At 57.1% G+C, this 27,007-nt stretch overlaps 1 protein-coding gene across 1 annotated transcript in view; it reads right to left on the reverse strand.

Annotated features, from left to right (window-relative positions):
- RPTOR (regulatory associated protein of MTOR complex 1) overlaps positions 1–27,007 on the reverse strand; it is a 315,386-nt gene that overhangs the window by 164,613 nt on the left and 123,766 nt on the right. The window contains 3 exon segments of the mRNA XM_047708089.1: positions 1,394–1,569; positions 15,246–15,392; positions 24,724–24,882. Coding sequence (XP_047564045.1) covers positions 1,394–1,569; positions 15,246–15,392; positions 24,724–24,882 — 482 coding nt within the window.

The raw sequence follows: 27,007 nt of genomic DNA on the forward strand, positions 1-27,007 counted from the left end.
CTGCCCTTCTGGCCTGTTCTCTGCCCCTCCCGGCTGCCGCCCTGATGTCCCTCAGTGTCCCCTCCCAGCTGATCTGGGCTGCAGCCACCCTCCCTGCCACGGATCCCATCTACTGTGTTCCTTCTTCCTGTGTCTCCGCTGGGCACGTTTCTATATTCCTGAGTCGGAGTTCCACCTCCGGCTTTTAGCGTCTTTGTTCAGCTCCCACCACGTGCACACGCTTGTCGGCCGACATTCGGCAGCCTCTCTCTGTGCTAGCTGTGCCCCACCCCATTGATTTCTGCTTCTCGGGGTGCAGTGGAGAGCGTCCCTAGGCAGGTGCTGGCCTATGTCAGCTGGGGGATAAGCCCAGCCACTGAGGAGCACAATGGGTCACCCCCTGCCTGCCCCTCTGGGCAGCTCCCCCTCCCCGTTCGCTGCTCAGGGCTAAGTCGCCCTACAGGAGGCTCTCCCTGGGCTCCCCCACAGCCCTGGGATTTGGGGGCGAGAGTGAGGCTAGCAGAGGGGTGCTGCCCAGCCAGCCCAACACCGATAACCTCTCACCCCAGGGTGCTGGGCTTATAGGAAACACTGCTTCAGGGGCAAAGCAGCCCAGGCCCTCGTAGGTCTCTCCAGCGGCCGGTCACTGTGCTGTCAGCCCCCAGGGCCCACGCTTGTTCCGCTGCTTCTCTGGATCATGGGAAGGACCAGGGGTCTGTGTGTCTCCTGGTAGAAAGCCCCGGAAAACGCCCCCCAGAGCACTGGGAACAGCGTGCAGCTGTGTGCTTTCCCCGCGCCCCCTGGACACGGGCTCTCTCCTGGCCGCACAACTACTACGTGGGAGCTTCTCAGCGAGACAGAAAACGGAAAGGAAGGAATGAAGGAGCAATGGGGGTCGGCAGCACAGCCCTGACGTGGAGGCCTGAGCACGCACGTCCATGGTGGTGCCCGTCAGCGACGCGGGGTCTTTAACGCAGGCTCTCCTGTGTGCAGCACCCCAGCCACATCCTCGGTCACGTTCTCCAGAGCGCCAGACCATGACAAAGGGCGTGGGAGGCAAGGGTCGTGACTCGGTCTATGGCCAGCAATCAGTGGCAGGATCCAGCTTCCAGTCTACCTCGGGGTCAAACGGCTCTCCGTGTCATGACGGCCCAAGTTCCACAACACCCAGGGCTGCCGCTAGGGATGCGCCCCCAGCAGACCAGTACGGAGAGGGTGCTCTCGGGCACCCCACAGCAACAGGCCGCATGCACCACTCGCCCAAGAGGCAGAACCTTTCCTTCATTCTCTATGAGTAAAGCCTGAGCCTCAGGAGGGAGTTGATGCCCACCAGTTGTGTCTATAGGGTCGGTCCCTGGGATCTGCGTCCCTTGCGTCCCCAGGGGAAGCCCAGGTCATGGCAGGAGCCACTTACCAGCGCAGGGCGATTTTGATGGGGGTGGTGAGGCATGACGTGAACAGGTCAGCCGGGAGGTCGGGGATCATGGGCAGGAGTTCGTTGGCCTCACAGGCCGCCAGCTGGATGCAGTTCTTCATGGACGGCGGCAAGGGCATCTGTGCGAGCGGGTGGTTTGGGTTGATGGCAGCGACCTGCAGGGCAGAACAGGAAGGGAAAGAGAGGCTTAGTGACCTCAGACAGCTACAGCATCCGCTGGAAACGTGGCCCCGAAGCAAGGACCGACGGGGCAGCCCCCGGAGAGGCCACCGGGGAGCGCCCTCCTGCAGTTTGTGGCCTCGCGCTCGTTAATGAGGTCCCTCCACCAGTACCACCCGGTGGGTCTCTGGGAAGTAAGTTCTCGCCCCGGATTTGCACCGGTGCCGGACCATCCCAGCATTAGTACGTCCTTCCCTTCAGGCCCCGCACGGTGTCTGAGTGTTTATCTTACAATCCAGTCTTCATCCGGCGTCCCTTGTTTTGGTGTGTTCCCTGACAAGGGCGCGGCTCAGGGTAGAGAGAGTGACCCCACCAGCCACGGTAGAGAGAGTGACCCCACTAGCCGCAGCAGCAAGCAGACAGCAGACGCGGCGGGGACGCTGGGAACACACCGAGGGTCAGGGCCCGGTGGCCAACCGGCTGCTTCCAGGTTCCGCGGGCGTCACCCAACATCTCAAAGCGTCATAACGAGATACTTATTAATTCTGTAACCGGCGGGGGGGAGGACTTTCTCATTTTGTTTTGACACAGAACTTCACCCGTCCTTGAAGCAGGAGGGCTAGTCCTGCTTGCGGTCTCCTCCGCTGAGACTTCGGTCGGCAGGCCCCAGCCCCGAAGCCTGGCGCACACCACGCTGCAGGAGGAACGGCAGCCGCGAGTTACCGTGGACTGACGGGCAGCCTGGTGAACAGCAGAACTCACCCAAACCCGGGACCTCAGACAACCGGACCGCCTCCGCCGGCACGCGGCCTGGGGCCCCTCCCCCGCCACACTCGAGGCCCGCGCCGCACTCAGGTGGCGATCCGGTCCTCCAGTGCTCCGCCACGAGCTCCCTGGGGAAGGGCTTCCGTGGCACGGAAGCGGAGGGCGGCCCTCCCGGGACCGGGGACGGCACGGTGCCGGCAGAGGGCAAGCGGACAAAATCATACAGCGGCTGACAGGCTTCACACGTCCTGCATGTCAGTTTGCTGTGGGACGAGGTGGCAGGGTCACGGGTCGCTAACAGAATGAGAATTAAACCCCAGAAAATGCCAGTTGAGCGGGGCATACACAATGTCCAGGACCTGCTCGCCCATTCACCCACAAACAGCCACAGAAACCTACTTGCCGCAGCCCGAACGCAGGCGGTCCCCACCCCACAAGCGCAGGGCGGTGACAGCGTCCTCCTACCTGCCCCGGTGCTTGGTGGTGGGGCCCGCAGCCGCCAGGCCTGAAGCCCCCGCACAGCAAGGTTCGAGAGCGCAGGCACGTGGAGGGGATCCTTGGGTCCACGCGCCAGAGCGGCAGGACTCCCTCCTCTCCCTGTGGATCATCATGGCTATGCGGGCGACTGGAGGGTCCATGGCGACTCCTCACCCATCACGGCTCCGTGTCCTGCCAGGACTGGGCCGGGCGTCACTCTCGCGTCTACTCCTCACGGACCAGCCCTCTGCTGTCGACGTTTCTCAGAGCCTTTTCCCAGTCACGATGTCATGTGCTTTTGTGAAGGGCCCCAGAGGTGAATTTTATTTCCATTCTTAGTGATCTCTTGCAGTGAGGACGCGGCGCCCCATGGAAGGCATGCACGCCCCGTCCCTCGGTCGGAGCGGCGGTCACGCAGTAGGAGGCTGCTCCGGGTTCCGGGCCGCGTGCGCCTCTCTGGACACCGCTGAAACCCCAGCCAGGGACGCAGGCCGGCGCTCCACGGGCTCTGCCAACCGGGCCCGGGCCTCCGGGGCCGTGTTCACCCACTCACGAATGTCATGCAGGTGAGGACGTGAGGTGTCACTACCGCTGAGGAGACCCTGCTCTTCACCTCCGATTTCTCTCGTGGAAGGAGGAAAGGCTGCAGCTGTACTGATGACCCATTCTGCCACAGGAACATTGCGCCCAGAACACCCAGTACTACTGCGCTTAGTCGTAAAGAACATTTTAACTTCCAATAAAAATACAACTGTTAGAGCCGCCCGTTTTTTTAATGGTGGTAAAATACAGGTAACGTGAAGTTCACTGTTGTAACCACTCTGGCTGTGCAGTTCGGTGGCCCTGAGAGCAGTCACCATGCGCAGCCCTCACCAGAGACGGGTTCAAAGCAAACGCGGCACCCAGTGGCTCAGGTGTCACCTCGGGGTCTCAGCTCAGGTTGTGATCTCAGGATCATGGGATCAAGCCCCACGTCAGGCTCTGCACTCACAATCCTGCTTCTCCCTCTCCATCTGCCTGCCTCTCTCTCTGTCAAATAAATAAAATCCTTTTAAAGACTTAAAGATTCTCTCTGTCCTCCCACCCCAACTCTCACTCACTCGCTCTCTCTTGCAATAAATAATAAAGCAGAGAGGAAAGAGACGGCAGAGTCACACCCCAAATCCTCTCCTCGCGTCCCGCTCCCCGCTCAGACAGCCGGCAGAGCACCTGCCCCGCAGGACACTGGCTCCCAGGGCTGCAGGGACGGCCCCCCAGAAGGACGTGGGCAGAGCGAATGACCTCCTGAGCCATCTGGACCAGAGATTTTCCATGCCAGGTGGGTCTGTGGCCCGTCAGGCCCGAGGCACACAGCACCACAGGAAGGCTGGCAGGTGTGTCACAGGGCTGAGGCAGATGGGGGACACTCCGGACCTCCGCGCTAGGTGCGAGTGCCCCCTCCCTGGCCCCAGAACCGGGCCACCAGGCAACTCTCTGCAGAGTCTGGAGGGAACCGCTGGTGGGCAGCAGGTTTCGGGGGCGCCAGTGCCCACAAGGAGAAGCGCCAACAGGGCAGAACTGCAGCGGGAGACACAGCCGTGATGCACAAAGCCGATTCCACAGTCTTGTTTTCCCTTTCAGAGAGACATCTACTTTCACAGCAGGGATCTCGGAGGTTCCCTGGTTCGAGCTTTCTGGTTTATGATTTGCTTCCGTGTTCAGCTTCCTCTCTGACGGAGTTACGATGAGCAGCTGGCCTCCGGCCACAGGCGTGGACACTGCGCTCTGTCCCCCGGCGTCTGCACGGAGCGTCTGCAATCTCACGCCCCCGGGGTTGGAGCACCACGTGCTGGGCGCCGGCCACGGGAGGTAGGGAGGTGGGAGGTTTGCATGCCAGCCGCCATGGCGGAGCCCCGGGGGGTTTGACAAGGCCTCCCTGGCCCTGCACAGGTCTGTCCTGTCTGGCCCACGGGCGGTGCTCCCACGGCACTGTCCGGCACTGTCGGGGGACGAGGCCACACAGTCTACACCCCGGGCCTCACCAGCGTTTGGCCCAAAGCCTCCCAAGTCCCGGGCCCCGGAGACTCACTCAGTCTGGATGCCGAAGGAGAAAATGACAGGTACGTGGAGAAACATCTTTATTCCAAATACATACACTAGAAATTAAATTTCCCAATTCAAAATAGGCATTGCTAGAAACCCCAACGGCTCCACATGCCCCTCGCAGCACGTGGTCACACAGACGGGAGTGGGCGGTGGGTCCGGCTGCAGATGGCCTGCAGTGACTGGCATGGTCGCCTGTCCAGCGGGAAGCATTCTGTCACTGTCCCCTCCTCCCACCACACCATCAGGCGCCCAGAAGGCACATGAAAGCTCTGCTTTAGGGATCACTACGATGGCACCATTTGAAAACAGTGACATTCAAGGCAAAGGAGTCCGTCCACCAGCGAACCACTAGTTTCCAGGCTCACTCATCTGGGAAGACAAGCACCTACCTTAACAGAGCAGTTTTTCCCACACACTGTTTTGGTTTTGTATTTACCTAAGTTACTGACTGACCTTTTCATCGCACTTACTCTTTGGAAACAGCCTGCACAAGGGCCGAGAACTCTGCAAGGCCACCCGGCACAGCCGTGAACGCACCAGCAAGGGCCACCACTCAGCCCAAAGGGCGGGTCTGACTCCCACCTCCGCCCAAGGGGATTTCTCCCGGGGAATCTAGAAACTCAAACCCAGGAAACAATTTCAAATTTCAAAACTCACTGGGGCCTTCTGGAGGATTTGGGAAGGGTCCAGAAAAGTCTGGCAATGTGACACACGGCAGATTCAATGGAGACATCTGCTACGTGTCCCACACGTGCGGGTCACGCGGAGCCGGTGAGGGCCAGGAAGCACTCATCCTGGACACACGGCGGCTGGGGCTCGTTTTCTCGATAGAACTCTGACGTCATGCTGCTGCTTTCTCCTACGGACATACACATGCACGAGACACCTAACCTCAGGGCCTTTACCCAGTGCATCCGTGAGAACAACACCTACCCAGTAACAACTCGGGTTCCAGCAGCTTCTGCACTTGGTTCGACGATGTCTGCTTATGGTGGACGTCTTGCAAAGTGCAAAGAGACCGAGATCCGCAAAGGACTCCGTGCACTGCTGACCCAGCTCCTTCCAGTGTAATGCGGCCTCTGTCACGGGACAAACACTGTACCAAGACCAGCAGCTGAAAGCTGTAGTCATTTCCCATAAATAACTTACGTAAGTTTCTATGAAATACTAAGTAGCAATTTAACAGCCTCGTGGTACTCACGGCTGAGGACGACGGGCTGTCCAGGAGGGCAGTCACTCTTGCTGGACAAAGGCCTCCCTGGTGCCCAGGAGCCCTCAGAGCTGCCCATCAAAGGGCAGAAAAGACCCCTTTAGAGAGAGATTGGGGTGATCACCCGGAGAGCTCACTCGAACGGACCGTGCGCTGTGGGAAGCCTTTTGGCTGTTGGCAGCTGGACAGCTGTGAACACAGAATCTTTCTATACCTCAGTGAGACCTTAGTTCAAACCTGGAACCAAATTCTACCCCCCAGTGACTCCTACACGGCCACCAAGGAAAGGAAATGAGGCACCGAGGACTTCTGCAGCCTTCTACTTCAAGAAGAGAATTTCCATTTTTTGGCTTTGTGAACAGTGCCTCTACAAACACGTGTGTGCACATTTCTGTGTGAACATACGTTTTCAGTCCTTGCGGGTACAAGCCAGGAGTGGATCACTGGGTCACACGACAGCTCCAAGTCTAATAGGTGAGGAGCCGGCGGGCCGTCTTCCAAGTGGCCGCACCACTGACGTTCCCGCCTGCAGGTGAGGGCTCCGAGTCCGCCGCGTCCGTGCCAGCACCGAGCATCACCCCGCGCTTTATTTTAGCCATCCTGGTGCGCGTGCAGGGTGCCTCGCCGTGGTTTTGATCTCATCTCCCTGGCGAGGGCTGCCGTCCTTCCCTGGCTGTCTGGTGCGGGCCAGGACCGCCAGCACTGTGTGCAGTGAGAGCGGCGGGGGCAGACGGCCCTGCCGCGTCTCTGATCTCAGTCTCCCGTAAGTATGGGGACGGCAGGAGGCTCTTCAGAGATGCTCTCTGTCTGGCTGAAGGAGGTCCCCCCTTTCCCTGGCATGCTAAGAGGAATTATTCTTAACATGAAAGTGTACTGGATTTTGTCAAATGCTTTTTTGCATCAGCTGATTTGATCATATAGTCTTTTTTCTCCGTCTGTCAGCGAGGTGGATCCTGTTCATTGATTTTTTTTTTAACCAGTGAGCCAGACTTGGGAGAGCTGGAATGACCCCACACAGTCATCGAGTGAATCCCCTCTAGAGCTCACGGGAGCCGACCCACTATGGTTTGTTGTGGGATTTCTGCATGTAAGTGTGTGAGACACAGTGGTTTGTGGTGTTTCATATTTTCCTTTTGTCCCACGTGTCCCTTCCGACAGCAGGTAATGAAATTCCGCCCCCTTTCCACCTCTGGACAAGCTCTGTGCACACCCGGCATGAACGCCTCTTCAGATGTTTGTGGGGTCCTCCCACGAGACCACCTGGGCCTAAGATTCCCTGTTCAGGGACTGCTGAGTCACAACCCGACCTCCCTCGCAGTTATTGGGTCACTCACGTTATCCATCTCACGCCGGCCGGGGGCTTGGCATTTGTGGTTCTGGAGGAACCGGTCCCTCTCGGAAGTCGTCAAATGCCCGAGAATGAAGGTGTCTGTGGCATCCCCTCTCGTTCCTTCAGCGGCCACAGGATCGGGATCCCCCTCCTCCGTGTGCTGGTCCACGCTACCGAGGATCCCTGAGAAGCAGCTTTCTGCTTCGTGGGTGTCCACTTTCTCCATTTTCAGTCCCAGCGATTTCTGCTCTTACGGCCACTCTGGTGTTGTGGCCGCTGTGGCTCGTCTGGTTCTCCTTGTGCGGCTGGCTGCGCTTGTGCTGTGCCAGAAAGTGTGAGGCGCCCCAGAGTGACGGTGCTGGCAGGTGTGCTCTGGGGGGCAACGCCCCCAGGAGTGGGGTCCACGTGTCAGAGAAGCCCCTTCTACTGCGCAAGGACACGAGGAAGAGGCCCCAGCGGAGAAGGCCTTCATCTCGGGCTCTAGCCTCCAAAGCCGGGGGAAGCGCGTTTCTGTGGCTCATGAGCCCCCTCGTCTCTGCTGTTCCGCCACAGTAGCCCAAACGGACAAAGGTAGGTTGGATCTTCTGACCCCTGACTTATGTGTTGCTAATTCTTCTCTGACATTTTTGTGTTGTCTTTCTATCACCGACTTCTGGTTGATTCTACCACGATTAAAGAACATACTCCGTGACTTTAATCATTTCATATTCGTCGAGGCCGGCTTTATGACCCAGGATATGCTACACGTCGATGAATGCTCCAGGGACACTGGCCGCGGGGGACAGTGTTCAGTGTCCGTCAGACCCTTAGGATGGACATTCCAACATAGATGGCTGTTTTGTCTCCCAAAAGAGCCAGCTTTGCTCCCTCTTGTGCAGTCCACATGCCTTCTGCTTCTTCCCCAAGATGCGAGAATTAGCACGTGTCTTGGTCTCTGAGCTGCCTGTGCGGAGACCACCTGTGCGCTCGGCCCCCGTGCTCCTGGGGAAAGGCAGCCTCCCAGCTTCTCCAGCATGGCTCCGTGTTCACCCGCCTCTCACAGCCAGAGGGACAGGTGCCCCGGAGGCTCTGCCGCTAGGACCCTTGCAAGAGCGTGTTGGCCGTTACCCCCGTGTCCTCCGGCTCCACGGCAGGCAGGTGGCGGGGACATGCCTCCCTGAGAGCAAACGGGCTGGGCAGAGGGATCTGAGCCACAGCCCGGGGGTCTGGCCGGGATCTGCGTTCCAGAATACTGAGTAATTCCTAGCATGTTTTAAGGCAGATGAAATTAGATAAAATGATTAAACTCTAGATTTACCTTTGGAGAAGCTCCCGGTTTTATGATGGCTACAAACAGTATATTTTATTCATGAAACTGGATTAATCATTTCTTCTTTGTTTCTTTTTACATTTCACGGAAGTCAGTCAAAAAGCAAACATATTCGATGAATCACGGACATATCCAAAGAGGACGACCACCCACAGTTTACCCAGATGTGAATTTACTTGGGGGACCACGGCGGTAAGCACGTCCTGCACATCGGCCTCCGATGCGGTGTCCGACAGGTTTGCATCGCAGACCTGATTACAGCCAGCGACACCGGAAAAAGAAACACCACAGACCACACGCACCTAACTGTCAAATCATCCGTGTAACACCCGCCGCGTGCGGTCCCTTGAGGACGCGTGCAGACCCCGGGAAGTGTTTGTGAAGGAAGCAGTGGGGCCGTTCCTCCCGAAAGGTGAGCGACAATGGGACACACTGCTCGCCTGCGGGTCCCATGATACTGTCGGCCAAGAGGGCTCCAAAACTCCTCCGGCAGAGAAATCACTGCTTTTCCTCCCTAAGCAGTCAGGTTACCAGTGGGGACCTGGAACAGGAGCTGACAGAGGAGATCTTGGGGTCCCACACGACCCACAGGAGGGACAGTGTGCGGGCACCCAGCCCAGCAGAGCTCAGGGGCCGGTCAGGTCCTTTCCATCACACAGACGATGGGATTAAACATAAAATGCTCTGCAAAGAGAACGTGCGGGACAAGGAAGGGAGGCTGTACCCATTAGCTCAGACGCGCCGGCAGCCGTGGCCCCGGAGTGGGAGCCCAGCTCTGCTCTGCGCCTCCCCTGACGTCACCTTCCTGCCCCCATGGCTCCATATCCCGGTGCCCACTTGCAGTGAGAGTTCCGATGCCCTTGAGGCAGCTTCTCCCTATGGCTTTTCCACAAACTGTTCTGCTTTCTGGTCAGTGCAGCAGTCCCCCAGACCCCCTTGCGGACCAGCCTGGCCCACTAGACCCTTCTCCTCCATAAAGGATGGCTTTCTTCCCCCCAGCCAGCCGCTATGGGATCCCAATTAAAGGGGTTGCTGCTGTATTGTCTTTAGATTAAACCCACACACTCTCTCCTATAAAACAGTTGAAACGGTAGCATTTCTTCTTAAATTACACATGAAACTCCTCTGTTCTATGTATGAGAATGTCAAGCACATTATACATTTACCACTACTCATTTTGAAAATCTTGCTATTACGAATTCTCACTGCTTACTCTACAGAAAGTGTAAGGTACACAGGGGTGGACGTGGCTGGCCTTTATTAAAATGAAGGCAGGAAACTGTCCAGAGTGCGGGCAGAGGAGCAAGAGGTGAAGGGGGTCCCAGCCACAACCTGCCGTGGCGTGGGCTGGAGGACCAGGGTCACGTGACTGGCTGCCATCGGATAGCCCATGGCTCACCTGCGAGCCTGGGCCAGGCATCCGGCCACCATCTTCGCCGCTCCTGCCTGGAAAGCTCTCGGGTTTTCTTCTCTAAAAGAGTTCCTGATGCACATGGGGCAAAGCAGGGCGGCTGGTGAGGCAGTTGGCGTCCCAGGGAGGCAACAGCCCTGCATGGCGACTACGCGCACAGCCAGCCAGCCAGCCCCCCCGGCCACTTTCCCGGCTGAGAATTCCCACCCGTGAGTACAAGGGGGCTTCCCCCTCCCTCGTCCACGGGAGACAGCGCAGAGTCGTCACACGCCTCCAGGATAAAAGAGAACAATCCTCGTAAACCCAAGAGAAGAGTCGGTACTTGAGGGAATGGGCATGACACAGAGAAGAGGGGGACGCCATTTGCAAACCCACAAATGAGCACAGTGACACCTAATGAACAGGAACGGACTTCTCGCTTCTCCACCGCACGCAGGTCACAGCTCGGCAGCTGGACAGGGTGGGGGCTTCGAGGCTGCTGCACTGGAGCCACGGAGCTGGGTGGGCCTCGAGGCCCCCAGCACAGCGCCCTGCGTCCCCACAGCGGGTGCTCAGAGAACATCGCACATCCACACACACCGACCCCTCGCGGTGAGCGGCGGCGGCAACACACACCTCTGCCGGGACGCTGGGAACCGGCCTGCAGTGTCAGGCGACACCCACGGGTGCCGGAGCGCAAACAGGACCCTGACACAGACTACAGACTTGGCGGCCAAGTCCACGGGCATCCTTGTGACGTGCTGTCAGAACCAGAGTCCACAGTCCTACAGAACGCACGTTTAACGCATCCTGAAGAGATGCAAAGAGTCCACAGTTAGTTCTTTTTTGTCAGAATTACTTTAACTCTGTCAAAAAATGTAGTCACCGTGACAGATGTGTGACGATGTCACATGTCAGTTCGTACACAGGAAAGCCCGCGGGAAGCAGGGTGGCTCCATTTGGACTCAGGGGTGCTGCGAGAGCGAGTGTGCTTGTCGCTACGCAAACAAGGGTGCACGCGACAGGTCTCCGTGAGCCGGGGTGCCATGTGAGCCAGCAGCCGTGGGCCGGCCAGCAGTGAGCAGAGGACGGAGGGCGGACGCGGGACTGGCTCGGTGGCGTCCAGGGAAGAGGCTTGCAAAGCACCAACAGTCCGCGAGAGGAGAGGAGGCCACTGAGGGCGGGCTGAGCGGTACAGCAACCGTCCTGGCCCAGGGAAGACATGCTCCCTGCTCCCCACTGGTCACCTAGAAGCGGCCCGAGCACCAGTCCCAGTCCCAGGAAGACTGTGCTCAGGGCCGTGGCTTGCCAGCATGCTGCTCAGCCCAGTGTGTCTCCGGGGAACACCACCACACCCAGGCCCCTACATGCCACCCGGGGGCCCCGCAGGGCTTGCACACATACCCAAGGCTGCAGACAGTCACTGTCAGGTTGTCCACTTACTCATGCCCCATGCCACTCCCTGCCGCCACCCCCAACCACAGTGGGGCCACGTCACCCGGGCCAGCCACACATACAATGGGACGTCTGCTCGGCCATCGGTGAAGAGAGGCAGATGTGCCAACCCCGGCCCGGGCCCCTTCCCACCTCATGCCTGGGCACTGCCAGCGGCCGGAGAGAACGCCACTAGCCAGAGGGTACGAGAGGCCCGAGCCCAGCTGCACAGTGACTGACCACACGGCGAGCCTCACAGAGCTTCCTGACAGAGACTCAGCGCTGCGGGTTTAGAAGCAGTGGTGAGCTGCTCCATCCCTCCCACCCGAAGCATCCAGATGTAGGCGCCCAAAGGAGGGCTGAGAACGATGACCCCCACGCGCCCGTCCTCTGGGTGTGACCTGAGGGTCTGCCCCAGCAGAACAAAGGAGAAAACCAAGGAAGGGGCAGAGGTGGGCTCTGGAAAACCGTGGCTGAGCCCGGAAGGCACTGAAGGGGGAGCCCAGGATGGCAGCTCTGGGACGCACCATCACCACGGCCACCTGGACGAGGAGCAGGGAGCCGGCGAGCCACACACTCCGTCCGGGAAGGGCTCGTTCCGAGATGCTCTGTGATCCCAGCAGCTCCAGGAACCCAGGAGATGTGAGAGAGCTAAGTCAAGGAGAAAAGAGAAAGTCTCCAGGAAAGTCAAATGAACAGAAACTGTGACAAAATAGGAAACCAAGGCACCTGGTTCAGCTGTGTGGTAAGCTGGCTGTGACGTCTGTCACGTTTCAGAACTGGCCCATGTACCAAGCGTGGGGACTCCGTCAAGGAACAGAAGACGGCCACAGAAGTCCACACGGAGCCTAAAACCCGAAAGACGTCACCGACTACTGATGGAACTAGAAATACACAGAAGGGTTTTATTTAGATGTGCAAAGGCTACAAAGTACACTGAGCCTGAAGCCCGTGATTACAGCTAAACGTCTGTGAGGAGGGGAGGGGTAGTGAGTGGCCGCCCCCGTCAACTGCCCTGGAGAACGCACTAACACTATGGGCAAACACTGCATCACGGCCTGTTGCCACCAGAGCTCTACGTCCCTTCGCTTCTTCAACCAAACACACTGGTGGCAGCGGCCTGTGGTTTGTCCGATGGCCAAAAGCTCACAGACAACCCCAAATCTGGGAACTGAGAAGCCCCAGGACAGGCAGGTTATCTGCACTTACAGAGCTGCTCAGCAGAGGAACCAGAGCGAGAGGTTCCCTTCGGAGTGAGCCCTGGCCAGGGCGGGCACGACCAGGACGTACTCTACCCGCCCTGCCCCTCTGTGCCAGCTGATCTCCAAAATCATGGCGTATGCTACTTGGTAATAATAAAACTACTTATTTTAAAAAAGAACACTGAAAGCACAGAGACTTGAAAACAAACTCTTAATGCTCAAACTACAAAGCGACGTGACCCAACGAAAAACGTGCGGAAGATGGCTGAGTGGCAGTGCGTGCTCCTGGCAGAGACAGGGTTCGAGCCGCGAGCAGTAGTTTTCGCAGTGCTTTCCGGGGGTCAGGGAGGGCTTCTGCGGCACCAGCAACGCTCTCGCGGCAGCTCCCGGTCCTCAGCATGGCAGTGGGCCCACGGAGAATGTGAAAGCTGACAGCCGCCCTCTGGACGCACGCCCCTCGCGGTGTCCCGCCCTGGAGGCTCTCTGCCCCAGGAACCATCTCTGCGCCTTCCGTGCAGTCACGGTCACCCTCTTCTCCCTACAGGTCGCACAGCCCATCGCACCGGCCGACTTCCTGCAGCTCACGCTCCTCGCCTCCCCGGGAAAGCCGCTACGGCACGCTGAGACCAGCCGCAGAGTGGGGAGGAATGACGCGGGACAAGGAGGCGAAGAGGCTACACTGGACTCCTCTCCGTCCAGCACACCACGGGACGGCGAAAACAAACACTAAGAGACTAGCTGGGAGCCAGTTTTATCATTTATCATTTTCATCTCTGCTACTTATGCAAGAGACCAACTGAACAGCAGCCGATCGCAGCACGTGCGACGCAAACACGAGACTTCCCCGCACCGTAATTACAGAGGAAGGAGAAGAAAGTCAGAGCTAATTATAAAACACAAGGCGGGACATTGTACCGCCATCTATCTGCCACTTCAGATAATGGATTTCTCATTTGCTCTCCCCCATGAGAAATTAGTCAATTAAACATTTTTTTCCCAAAAAAGATGCATGGAAGGCTTTTTCGTCGCACTCACTGAAATGAGCAGTTTCCGAGGCTGAGTAAGGCTCGGCGACATACAGAGAGCATGAGGTGGTGACGGCGCAGACCGGGAAGTCGGCGCTCAGGCCCCCGCCCGGGGGAGCACCTGCCTTCCGCAGGGGGTGCGGGGGGAGGCCACGTCCACTGCGCCGTGGGCCGCGGAGGCAGATGCACTGTCCTCCTCCACCAGCCTGAAGCTCAGGAACCGGGACCAGAACCAGGCAGCGTCCTCCGGCATCTCACTTACATATTTTACATGCAAAAAGAAAAACCTTTTTTTGCAATATTTGTTACTTGATGTGAGGAAAAGCGTGTCACCTCTCAGGGCTCTGAGTCTTCGGCGCTCATTGGATGACCTGTGCCTCGGGTAAACGTGCAGGAGACGCCCAGAAGCAAGGCAATCCTCGGACGACACGAAACGCGGCCTTCCCTCCCCTCGTGACAGAACGCAGAAACCACGCCTTGCGGAGCCGGGCTCCGTCCCCAAGGAAGAGGGGCACGGTCCGCGCGAGTCCCTCTTACGCCATGCTCTGCACGGGGACTTCATTTATAAATATAAAATCCTAAACTGCATGACATGTTAATTTTAAATTCTACCACACAGAATTTCAAATTTTATCACTGATTATATCAGCCACAGCCTCTGATGAAACATGAGAGGCACAGCACCACATTAAAATTGAACAGACACAAACGGGCTGGAGGCAACACGTACTCGGGACCACGCTGGCTCCGGAATCGAGTATTTCCTGCACTGCCACCGCTCGGAAATCATGATCCCCTCGAGGCCGCAGAATATTTGATTCCCACACTCCCGCGCAGACCACGGGATGGAGGTCTCTTAATTGAAAATGCCTCTGCAATTTCTCTTCAGGATTCACTGTTCGGTTCAAACATCAAATATTAACTAAAACAACCGAGTGAGCTGTCTCTCCACGAGCAGAGCACGGCCCTGGCTCTCCAGCTCCTCGAACAGAAGGGACTGGTGGCCATGCTGGCGCTCGTCTTCTGCACTTAGCTCAGTGGGTGTTTTTAACGCCCACGTGCCCACACACGCACACACATGCACACGCGGCGGGGACAATGACAAAGACGTGGAATTGATGGCTATGCCCGGCCATGGGTCCGTTCCTCCCAAAATCGATGTGTCTGCTTTATTTAAGCATTTATCTCAGAGGCGGAGGCCACTGGAGCGCAAACCAGCCCTGTTAATGTTATCACTTAATTAATGTTTAGATTAAAAATGACACTGAGTAAAAGGAGATGTAAAAATGCGCCCTGAGGCTCGTGCCGCATGCCTCCCAGCTCTTTGTCACTGAACCCACTAGCGCGCCCGAGCGCTTGGAGACGATGAAGGGAGCCGGCCCCCGCCCCGGCCTTGAGGAAACCCGCGGAGATTCATCCCCAGTCCTGGGGCACGAGGGCCTCACCTCAAGCTCCTGCTCCCTCTGCAGGGCGAACTGCTTGAAGGACTTGACGATCAAGCCGGCGTTGGAGCAGTCGTAGACGAATATGGACGGGCTGCCCATCCACGTCTGCAGGTCATACACAGACAGCGGGATGTACTGTGTGTAGTTCTGGAAAACAAAACACAGTGCACGTGGACTTAAATCTCCTACACAGGACCGCCAACCCGCCCCCTGCGCAACAAGGGAGGGACGACACCCTAGGCCAGGTGCCACGGAGGGCTGCGTCACGGCTCATGAACGTGGGAAGTCATAGCCAACGACACCCTCTGCCACATGCCCGCGTGCCACTGTGCCCTGACCTGTGAGCGCCAGACGGCGGCCCCAGTCCTGTCCCCACTCCAGAGCTCCTCGGCTGTCACTGCCGGATTCAGCGGCTCACTGTCTCCTGCGAACCCGGGCCATAGTCCTGCTCATGGCGGGACTTCCCTCCATGCGTCCTACTAGCAGGGCTTCCCCATCTACCTCCCTCTCCCGGGAACCAAACCACGGCCCCCCTTACACACTTAAAGGATGTGCACATGTCCCTTTCCCTGCCTGCCATCTTCCTCCATGACTCGTGTGTGCTTCTAGAACATGCCGCGTCCCTCGCGTACCAGGGAGACGTTCCAAGGAGCTGCCTAGGCTCAAATCTGCATGTTTTCCCCAAAGTACCTTCCATTTCAGAGAACCGTAAGCACGTAATCCTGCAGATGACTTGGAAATCACACTTAGGGGACACAAGCGGATTTGGCACTCTGATTTTTTCAAACCACTGAACAGAAACTTATTAACATGAATCCACTAAGTGAAATTTTTTCTGGACACACTGTACTGTTCAGTACTCGAAAACACTCGGGAGACGACTGGGAATCAGAGAGCAGGATGTTCTCACCTCAGCAGAGAGATGAGGACACTCCGCACTCAGAGGCTGGGGTCTTTTGGCACAGACCACCGCCCGCATTGACCCTTCCTCGCACCCCCCCATGCCCAGCGGAGCAGCCAGAGTCAACACCGTATGCTTGCAGCGAAGGGGACTGTGTTCCCCGCGGCTGGGCCTCTGGTGTCGCCACGAGGACGGCAAGAGCGACCCGGACGACAGGCCAGGGGCCCAGAGGACCTGCAGGGCCCAGCGGCATCTGTGACGGGACGGAGGCGGCCGGCAGAGGCTTTCCCGAAACGCACAGCAAATAGGGGATCTAAGTCAACCCAGACGGGATGAGGCCACGCACAGACAGCACAGGTGCGTGTGCGTGTGGGGGCAGACATCTGGGCCCCGAGAGGGACCCCGCTCCACTGATGCTGGGCCGCTTTGCCAGGCTGCCCTGCCCCCTCCCGTGGCTGGCAGGTCATCGCTGTGTTACGATCGAGAACGTTTGGAAATGCCATCCCTGGGCATGCTCACCGGACGCTTCCCCACGTGTCGAGGCTTCCCGAAGGAGCCTACCGAGTCCACGCACGCCCAAAGTACCAGCCATCTGACAGGCTGATCCTAAAGTCAGCGCGGAACAGAACTGCACGAGACCGTCACGCGCACACGCACCCGTTTTCAAATAAAGAATAATGAGCAGGGACCTGCATAAGATATTAAATATACTATAAATCCGTGGTAATTAAGGACGGTATTAGGGAGAACATCCAGAAATAGACCCACAGATATAATTACAACGAGGGCGGCAGGGCAGCTCCGTGAGGGAAGAACAATTCCGTAAGTGACGCCACAGAACGTCACCAGCCATTCAATGTTGCTGAGGCGTCACGTGCAAAAAATCCTGGACAGATTTTAAAACTAAATATAAAAACAAATAAAAGATTTGTACTTATTTTGGTTCAAGAAAGTCCTCCTACAAAACTCAGAAGTCTTGAAGAGAAATAAAATAACACAATAATCATATAATTCTGAAAACACACACACCGACGACAAGCGATTCAGGAGCAAAGAGAGAACAACACAGTGACGGGATCTTCCCGGTGTTCGTGGCCGCAGAGCTTCTGCCCAGACCCACGTTGGTAAGAACCACACACCGGCAGCCACACCGCAGGACGGGGGAAGGGCTGCGAGGGCTGCGCGCTCTCGAGGAGTCGTGGGAACACACGTTACAACTGAACCAGCTCTCCGCGCACGCGTCTGTCCTCGCCCCGCGAGGTGGAAGACGTCCAGAAGATGGACGGAGCAGGAAGCGTTCGGCAGGGCTCCAGCCTGTCGCTGGCCGGCGTGTGAGTATGGAAGCTTTTAAATTTAAAGTTTTAGTATTTTTTTAGAAAGACAGTGTGTTGGGGGGAGGGGCAGGGGGGAGAGAGCCTCAAGCCGGCTCTGAGCAGGGAGCCCAAGGAGGGGCTCGATGTCATGATCCAGAGATCACGACTTGAGCTGAATCAAGAGCCAGACAGAGCCCCCAAACGACCCAGGAAGCTCTTCTGGAAGGCCATTTGGGAGTACGTACCAGTTTTACATGCACATCCCTTTGACTCCATCCTACAGAAATACTTGCCTCTGCACACGGAAAGGTACACGGTGGAACGATACTCCTGCTGTAAAACCCTGTCAGCCATCTAAATGCCACCACGGAAGAGACGGCGAGTCGCATCTGTCTCTCCTCCCCTGCCTCTCCAGAGCACGTTCCCGCTGGGCACGCTTCCCAGCTCCCTCCGCAGCTCAGTCTGACCCCGCAAACTCTGGCCAACAGGACACGACCAGAAGCGATGTGTGCAAGTCATCAGGGCCACCCTCCTGCTGCCCTCTTCCTCTCTCCCCCTGCGGGAATGCAGACATGGTGACACATCTCCAACCACACAGAGGACAAGAGCAGAGGGACAGAAGGGGACGGTCGGATGGAAGAGGCCTGGGCCCCACATCCCAAGGAGGCCCCAGCAAGCCCCAACAACCTTCGTGGACCACCACAGCCCATCCCACATCCTCGCACGTCCCACATGAAGGACCATTAAGCAGAGGAATGTCCACACATCCATACCCCGGACCGGACTCACTGCTATGGATTGAGGCAGAAAGATATTCAAGCCGCATTATGATTTAAAAAGTGCAAGTCTTAGAACACTGCCCAGATGACGATATCATCGGGGGGTGGGGGGGGAGTGCGGGAGCGGGGAGGAAAGGCTCTGTGTGGGAAGCACGCATACCTGGGCTCTGCTCCGCACGGGACGGGGACCTGGGAAGTGTCTGTCACAGAAATGGTGCTGAAGGGAGAAGCGTCGAACTACTAACCAACGTCCAAAGCACAGCTGTTCCTCCCGTCCCACGTCACCTCGGCGGAACCAGCTGTCCAGGCTGGAGGCGCGCAGGGCCCCCTCTGTGCAGGAGGCCGCTGACACCCACGGGGCCGCCCGGCGGACGTCTGGTTTCTCCCCCCGCAGAGCTCCCCGTTCAGAGAACGCATCTCTCCCTTCTCTTGAAAAACATACTCAAGGCCAAGTTTTCATTTCAAACAAAGACACTGAAATGGGTTTTAGATAATTTATTCATCACAATCCACTTCATCTGCCAGGTTGCATTAAACACGAAAAAGAAGGGCCCCCCCGCTTCGTCCGACTGTCCTCCAGGCTGAGCCAAGCACGGGGCGGCTCCAGGACAGGAGGCGGGGAGAGCGGCCCTGGGCTCCCGGGGGAAGCCGTGACCTCGGGGGAAGCACCTCCCCATTTCTGAGAAGACTCTGGGTGCATCTTTGGCCAAAAACGTCCAAGGGTGAGGCAGAGGTCTCAGCCACAGTCACGCGCCTCCTCCTGAGGGCTTTCCCGGAGGGACCCCCGGGGCAGCGAGCCTCCTTCTGACCCCGCGCATGGCCCACAGCCCCGCTTGCAAAGGGGTCCACAGGAAGACGAAGAAGATGCATTTTCCTTCCACAGGGCGTCCTCCGAACACAGGACCCCCCGTGGGAGGGGACGGCCCGGAATGTCAGGTGTGGAAGAGCCCGGCTCCTGGTCCAAGCGCGGCCGCCAGCGACTGGGGAGCGGGAGCCCCAAGCAAACTCTCCGTCCCTCAAAATCTGTCCAGCTGGAGGCCCACTGGTTTCACAGACCCCCTCTCTGCCTCTCCTTTGTCACAAATAACCCGGTTCTCCGTCAGTACTTCTAAGTAAATATCACTAAATAACAGCACATACTGGTTTTGAAAGCTGTGCTCTACCGGCGGTGGCGGGCTCCCCCTTCCACTCCGTGCCCAGCGCGTCCTCAAGGCTGCAGAAGGGCGGACGGCGGAGGCTCCTCGGTTCTCCGCTATCAAACTCGCACACTTGTAATTCTAGAGCCGCGTCGGTGCCCAAATCCTACCGAATCATTTCTCATAACTACTGTACCTGTACTGAGAGTGCCGCGGGCTCCAAGAGAAAAAGAGCTGTTAATTTTATTGTAGACCTGACTTTTCTGAGGATTTCTAGGACTTGACGTTTGCAACCACTGAAGATGGTGGGTGCAGATCCCATCTCTTTAGGAGAAGTGCTGGAGAACTTGGGACTATTTCTTTGTGAGAGCTTCAACGTTCAAAAAAAATATGATTCCACTGATGCTCAGAGATAAAACCCTAACCCATTCCTTGGATGTCTTATCCTATTTGAGAACCGGATTAACAGAGCAGAAGTTCTCAACCCCACGTGCATCAGTCCGGCAGGGCTGGGGACAGGGCAGGGCGGGGCGGGCAGTTACACACACACCCGGTCCCCTCCTAGGCGGCCGCTGGGATGGGACCCGCTCCTGCAGTGCCTGGGGCAGCCGGCGAGAGTGAAGGACAGACTCGGGGACCTCACACCTCACTTCCCGCGGCCTGTGCGCCTCCTGCTTTAGGAGGAACACCCCCCAGATGCCTTTTTTCCCTTTATGATTTAACAGTTTACACACACTGATCAGGAAAGAGTTTGCTGTACGATAATTTTCAAAGGAAAACACTCGCTTGTCCACCAGTCGACTGTAAGACTTTCAACCACAAATTCAGTCTCTGATGGATACAGGGCTCCTCGGGTTTTCTGTTACATTCTGGGTCACTCTGGGTAAGTTGTGTGTTTTAAGGCATTTCCCATCTAATTTAAGTTGTTAAATGTATTGGTATAAAATATTAATCTGTGCTCATCTCTTCTACATGTACAGGGTACAGGGTGATGTCCACTCTTTCATTTCCACACGTGGATCCTGTCTTCTCTTTCCCTCTTGATCCATCCAGCTAGAGACTCATCCTTCAGAAAAATGATGTGAGCGGTCGGCCCTCTCCACGGCCCGTCCTCCACTTTACTCCTTGCTGCTCTTTGATACGTCTCTCGTTCTACTGGCTTTGAGCTTAGTGGGCCAATTGTTTTCTCGTTTCTTAAGGCAGAAACCGAGATTCTAATTTCAAACCTTCCTGCCTTTCTGTACAACGATTTAAGTGAACTGCATCCTGCAAATCTGGTGAGCCCCAGTCTCACTGTTCAGTCTCAATGATCTTTATTTCCTTTGTGGTATCTTTCTTAACACACGTGTTACTCAATGTGCAAATAGTTGAGGATTTTCCAGATATCCTGCAATTCCAAGTTCTGTGCCAAAGGGTACACGCTGCAGGAGGCCGATCCCCCAGGCCTCACGGAGACGTGGGGGACCCGCGCGTGGCCCTCTGGGGGCCCCACCAGCCACACCTGAGAGGGAGCCCGGTCCGCAGTGTCAGCAGAGGCTGGTGTCTGCTGCGCAAAGTGGCCGATGGTGGCGTTCCAAGCTTTCGTGGTGGTAACGGATTCCTTTTTAACTAGAAAACACATACTATGTCTAGAGTTTTCTCTGTGACACAGTTTTTAATTGCCCACTTTAGCTGTAATTTTAACTTCCATTCTGACCCGCCATGACTGACAGACGGTTCTTCGAAGCTCTGAAGGACTGTGGACGCGCGGCTTTCTCTCTGGGGCCGGCACGCTAGCTCTGTGCACTCGGAGCGCTCCCGTCAGGTGCACACGCACTCGGGGCGGTTCACCCGACCGCGGGTCATCGTGAGATGTCCCGCTCCTCCTCTGGCAACACACGGTCTCCAAGTCCATTCTCTGATTGCCAACGGGGCCAGGCCGGCCCTCTGACCACTAGTACCCGTGAGACACACCATCGTCTCCGCATGTACAGCGCGTCCCCGTGGATGGCAGGAAGTGGGGTCTGACTGTCAGTCCCGTCTGCCACAAGCTTAGGACAAAACATTCTAGAGAATAACCGGTCTGGACGCACCAAAAAGTCCATGTGCGGTGTTGGGCGAGCGAAAGCACGAGTCGCAGACCGGGAGGGAGAATTTACAGAACACACACCTGATAAAGCACTTGCATCCAAAATACAAAAAGAATCTAAAAAGTGAGCAAGAAAACAACCCTATTTAAAAGTGGGCAAAACAGGGGCGTCAGGGCGGCTCAGCTGGCCGAGCACCGGACTCTGGGTCTCGTCAGGTCTTGATCGTGGGCCGTGAACTCGGGCCCCACTGGGTTGCATGCCGCGCCCGGAGAGCACTTGAAAAAACGAGTGGGCAAAGATACGGACACCCCAGCTGAGAAGGAACACAGACGGATGAAGGCACTCCGCATCATACGTCATTAAGGAACTGCAAATTCAAACCGCAACGACACCACCGTGCGCCTAATGAGAAGAGCGAAACTCCCAGACCCCGGCAACTGCACGTGCTCAGCGGGACGGGGGCACCAGGCACTCTCGTCCCTGCTGCTGGGAGGCCAACTGACGCAGCCCCTTCGGAGGACAGCCTGGCGGTGGCTTAGAAAGCTGAACATGCTCTCGGATCTAGCAACACGCTCTGAGGTATGGACCCAAATTAGTAAAAATCCTTGTCTAACCAAAAACCTGCATTCGCAGGAGCCAACTAACCCGGAAGCAGCCAAGATGTCCTTCAATCGGGGTCCATCCAGACAATGATGTGTCACTCAGGGTAAAAAGAAGTGAGCCATCAAGACACAAAACACGTGAGAGAACCGGAAATGCACATCCCAGCTGGAGAGAGCCAATCTGAGGCCACCACAGACTCTGATCCCAGCTACCCGCACTCTGGAAAGCGGACGACGGCGAGTGTCCACGGATGCTGCTGGGGGGCGGGGACCGTCCAACTGTCCTGTTCGACACAGTAATGGTTGACACATGACACCACGCATCTGTGTGAACCAACGTTCGACTTCCTGAACAATCTGCTATTGTCTACCTAGCGAAGAGTCTATTAAAACAAGAGAAAAGTGTGTATAGATAAATTATGAGAAACAATAAGAAAACAGAAAATTAATAAACATAAAATAAATGTACAAAAATCAACTGCCTTTCCATACACCCTGGTAAGAACTTGCAAAATACAGTTTTATAGTAAACATTTATAACATCAAAAATATAAAACAGCCAAGAATATATCTAACAAATGATGAAAACTTTTGTGAAATTATTATCACAATTATTTTGTGAAATACTACTGACACTTAAGAAGAACATAGTCTGGGGGTGCCTGGGTGGCTCAGTGGGTTAAGCCTCTGCCTTCAGCTCAGGTCATGATCTCAGGGTCCTGGGATCGAGCCCCGCATCAGGCTCTCTGCTCAGCAGGAAGCCTGCTTCCCTTCCTCTCTCTCTGCCTGCCTCCCTGCCTACTTGTGATCTCTCTGTCAAATAAATAAATAAAATCTTGAAACAAAAAAGAAGAAGGAGAGCAAACTCTGGCAGACTCATCATGTAAAGACCCTGAGTCTCCCCCACCATCAATCAGCTGACGGACAAGTTGACGCACTAGTTTAAAGAAAGATGTAAGGGGCAAGATAGCCGAGAAGTACTGAAGAAGAACAAGGGGGTGAGGGGTCTGCTCCCTAAACACCACAAGCACTGGGAACCCACCTCGTGAACAGTTTCCTGGCACAGAAGCAGACCCATGGAGCAGAGCTCTCAGAACGTGCCCACACACTGTGGAAATGTGATTTTGTTCAAAGTTGGCATTAAATAATAATGGAACTGGGAGTATCCATTGCAGGGGGACAGAAAAACAGAGTATAAACTCCTGCCTAATAGTTCGTACAAAACCGTTTCAGGCAGATTAGGGACCTAAATGCAACGGACAAAAATACAAGCCTTTGGAAGAGCATCTGGGGAACACTTCTGCAACCCTGGCATGAGGGAGGACTTCTTAAGGAAGACACGAATGTCCACACCATAAAGGAAGACTGACCACGATGACCACATGAAAACAAAGAACCGCTACGAGGGGACGCTATTAAGAGGCAGAAGCAAACCAACAGACCAAGCCATAAATTCAGAGAAGACACTCACAATTCATAAAAATGATAAAGGGTCGCTGTCCAGGATACGAAGATTTCTTCCAAATCAATAAGAAGACGACACACTAACCCAAGGGAAAAATGGAGAGGAGTGTGCACTTCGAGAAGGGGAAGCTCCACGGCCAACCAGCGGTCAGAAGGCGCTCCGTGGCACAGCCCTGGGGAGACCCGCATTACCCCCACGCTGGGCAGAACAACCAAGTCCTGACCACAGTGCTGGGCAGGAAGGTGAGCAGTTTAGGAAAACCACAGGAACCACGGAGACGTCTGCCTGTACAGAAGGCCCTGAGCAGGTCCTGAGATGTCCCCACAGTGGGCCCGAGGGAAGGGCACAGGCACCGGAGCAGCAGGGACAGATGCTCAGAGCATAACCCGGGGCGGGAGCAGGCTCCGAAGGACCCCAATCCCGACAGCCAGCAAACACCCAGACCCAGCGCACCTGGACGGCCACAGAAAGGGCGGCTGCTGCAAACGGAGGCAAGGTAATGAAGACACAAGGTCTGCTGTGCCGGTGACCCCAGCGGGGAGGAGGGAGCCTGCGCTACAGAGGGGCACAGGGGCTCCAAAGCCCTGTGGTGCCCAAACACGGCACACCTCCAGGTACTGCCTTGCACACCGTGTGCGAGGAGAGCGCGTGGCCTCACCATGGGGCTGGAGGCAGCGGGGGACTCGCCACTCCCAGCCAGGAAAATGGTGGGAGGGTGTCGATGACCCCTCACATTCACCCCCCATGGTTGGTTAGGAGCCGCAGGAGGCCATCCACCTGGCCGCGGGGAGCGTGGAGCCGAGGCCATGTCTGCAGGTGGCCTGGTGGGAGCTCTTTGGAATCTGCACCATTTTCTTCCCTTGGAAACCACTGATTCTCAAAGGAACACTCACCGAACTGAGAAACCTGGTCACCGTGTGACACACATGCAGCGGGAAGAGTGCACCGTGGGCACCACGCCGGGAGCACCATGCCACGGCCTCCTGATGACCGCTCCATGGCCACGTGCCTTGTGTCTGTCCCAGCCCTGACAGCTGAGACGGAGCTGACCCCACAACTCCCCACCACACAGCCCGGCTGGACCTCGCTGCGTCTGGGTCCGTGGATGCAGAGTGACCCGCAGCGGAGCCGTGGCCGACCACCAACAACTACACGCGGCTGGGTGGCAGGAAAAGGGGGCAGGGCTCCCACGAACCTCTGACGGTGCTCCTACCTTGTTGAAGACCCAGATCTCCCCGTTCACGGTAGGCCTGGGCACCCCGTGGCCGTTGTAGTGGAAGAGGACCCGCTCCTCCTTGGCATTTCGGCGTAAGGACGTGCACAGCTTCTTCACTTCGTCCACGGTCGGGTCGAGGCTCTGCTTGTACCGGGCCTGTCGCGGGAGAAGATGAAAAATCTCACCATGGAGTCAGGGATGCGCGGGGTACCTGCTCCATCCCCACCCTGAGTTTGCGCTGAGCAGCCGTGGGACCCTGGACAAGTGACCCCGAGCTTCTCCACCTGTAAGCCTGGGGTGACGCCTCCCTCAGGGGGGCCGTGGGGCTTCATGCAGCCAGCAAGCCACCCGGGGGGTCGCGTGACGAGCGTGCGAGATGAGTGAGGGCCGCACGGCCACACCGAGCAACAGGTCCAGCCACTGTGACAGCAACCGCATCTCTTGGAGACACCAAGGCCTCCTGAGAAAAATCCTCTGGAAGGGGAAAGGCACACTTTGGTAAAGTGCAGGAGGCCGCGGGCTGACGTGGCACAGCAGCGCTGAGAGAAAGCGCCGGCCGGAGGAGGGAAGCTGCCTGCCCCTCCTCCGGGCCACGCTAGCCCTGCCCAGCCCCCGCTGGCTCCAGCCCTGACCGCGCAGACAAACGGAAGGGATTCGCGGGATGAGCAGGACCTGAAATCAACTCCGCATCGACAGCACTAATGCACACGAATGACACGCGGTTAGAGGACAGGGTCTTCCCTCCCCGCGTCTCCCCCAAACAGGCCAGAACGCTGCCCATAAGATAAGGGGCCGCCCCGGAGGACCAAGAGGACGCTCACACGTATATGAGGTGCCAAGTTCCCTCCCACGGGCAGGGGAGCGAGCGTTCACCTGACGCTGATGGAGGCTGTGGGTCCCCACATGGGGGCTCCAAAGGGCCGACTGGCGGGAAGATGGTCCGGGTCAAAGCAGGGGCTCAACCCCGTGTCGTGGAGGTCCTGGCCGTGGTTCACGGCCCCTCCCCGGGCCCCTGGGCAGGACGGACCATCTTTTCTCTCTCCGACACACAGCCGTCGTTCTGTGTCCACGTGTGACCGTGTCAGGCCCACCAACACTGTGACTACGAGTCAGGCTCAGGTGCGCCTGTCAGCGCTGGCTCTGTGCCCGCATTCTTCCCACGGCCTCACGACGCGCTCAGTCCCCAGCACGCAGCCGCCGAGGGACCCACGACAACACTCAGTGACAAGAAGAGGAAAAGGATGAATCCGACCTGACACTTCAGGGACACTTGTGACTCCCAGCGCGGCGCGGAAAGGTGTACCCACGGGCATCGCCGGGTCTAGGTGGCGGGCACTTGCCTGTTCTGAAACCCCACAGAGTAAACAGTGATGAAAACCACGCAGGCTCGCGCTCCGGACTCCTCCCCGACAAACCGTGGGTCTGTGCTCTGAGCGAGACAGAGCCGGGCACGGAGTCCTAACACCCTGAACAGCTCGGTTCTGGTTGACGCCGCGAGACGAGGTGAAGGTGGCTGACAAGGGAACCCCAGCTCAGGGCAGACAGGGAACACCTTACCGAGATGGCTTGGACACAGGCCCCCCAAAACCAGACCGCACAAGCACGCTGTGAAGTCGGCGAGTGGGTTGGAGGAGAAGGCCCCACGCTCAACCCCAGGCACCAGGAGCCTCCTTCGCCAGTGGCTCTCCGGCTCCTCCAATACAGAACCCCAACACGCGGCAGGCAGGAGCCGCTCCCAGGCAAGGCGCCCTGAAATCTCCACAGGCCACGCCATCCGCCGGCAGCAGGAGGCCGTCCGCTCTGTGGGCCTGCACTCACGTCCCGGCCCCAGGCCGCTGGGCACGTTTCGAGGGGACAGGCCAAGCACCAACCCCGCCCCCCGCCCACTGCTCGCTCACGGCTCTGCTCAGCTTGGCCTCCTTCGTGCAGCAAATGAACTGAGGTTTGCAAAGTCCCAGCTCCAGGGAAGGACGGTTCGCCTCCCCCAGAGATCAGTCCTAAAGGGGGGTGCTGGTTCCCCCAAATCACATGCAAGGCCGCGGGGTTGACATTCCTCAGAGACAACCATAAAATTAGATTCATTACTGCTGACCTTGGCTCCACCAAGGTCTTCTCCCGTGGGGCTGCAAAAAAATGATGTAGCCTCACTTTCCCACCTACTGCACCAAAAGGACCATTACGGACTAGCATGAAAGGCGCGACGGATAGGAATAATATGCCTCCTGGGGTTTTATGGAAATTAATTAGTATTTTTAAGGGCTTTGGAATGAGAAGCACTAAA

Source organism: Lutra lutra, chromosome 16 (genome assembly GCF_902655055.1).
Source record: "Lutra lutra chromosome 16, mLutLut1.2, whole genome shotgun sequence".
NCBI lineage: Eukaryota > Metazoa > Chordata > Mammalia > Carnivora > Mustelidae > Lutra > Lutra lutra.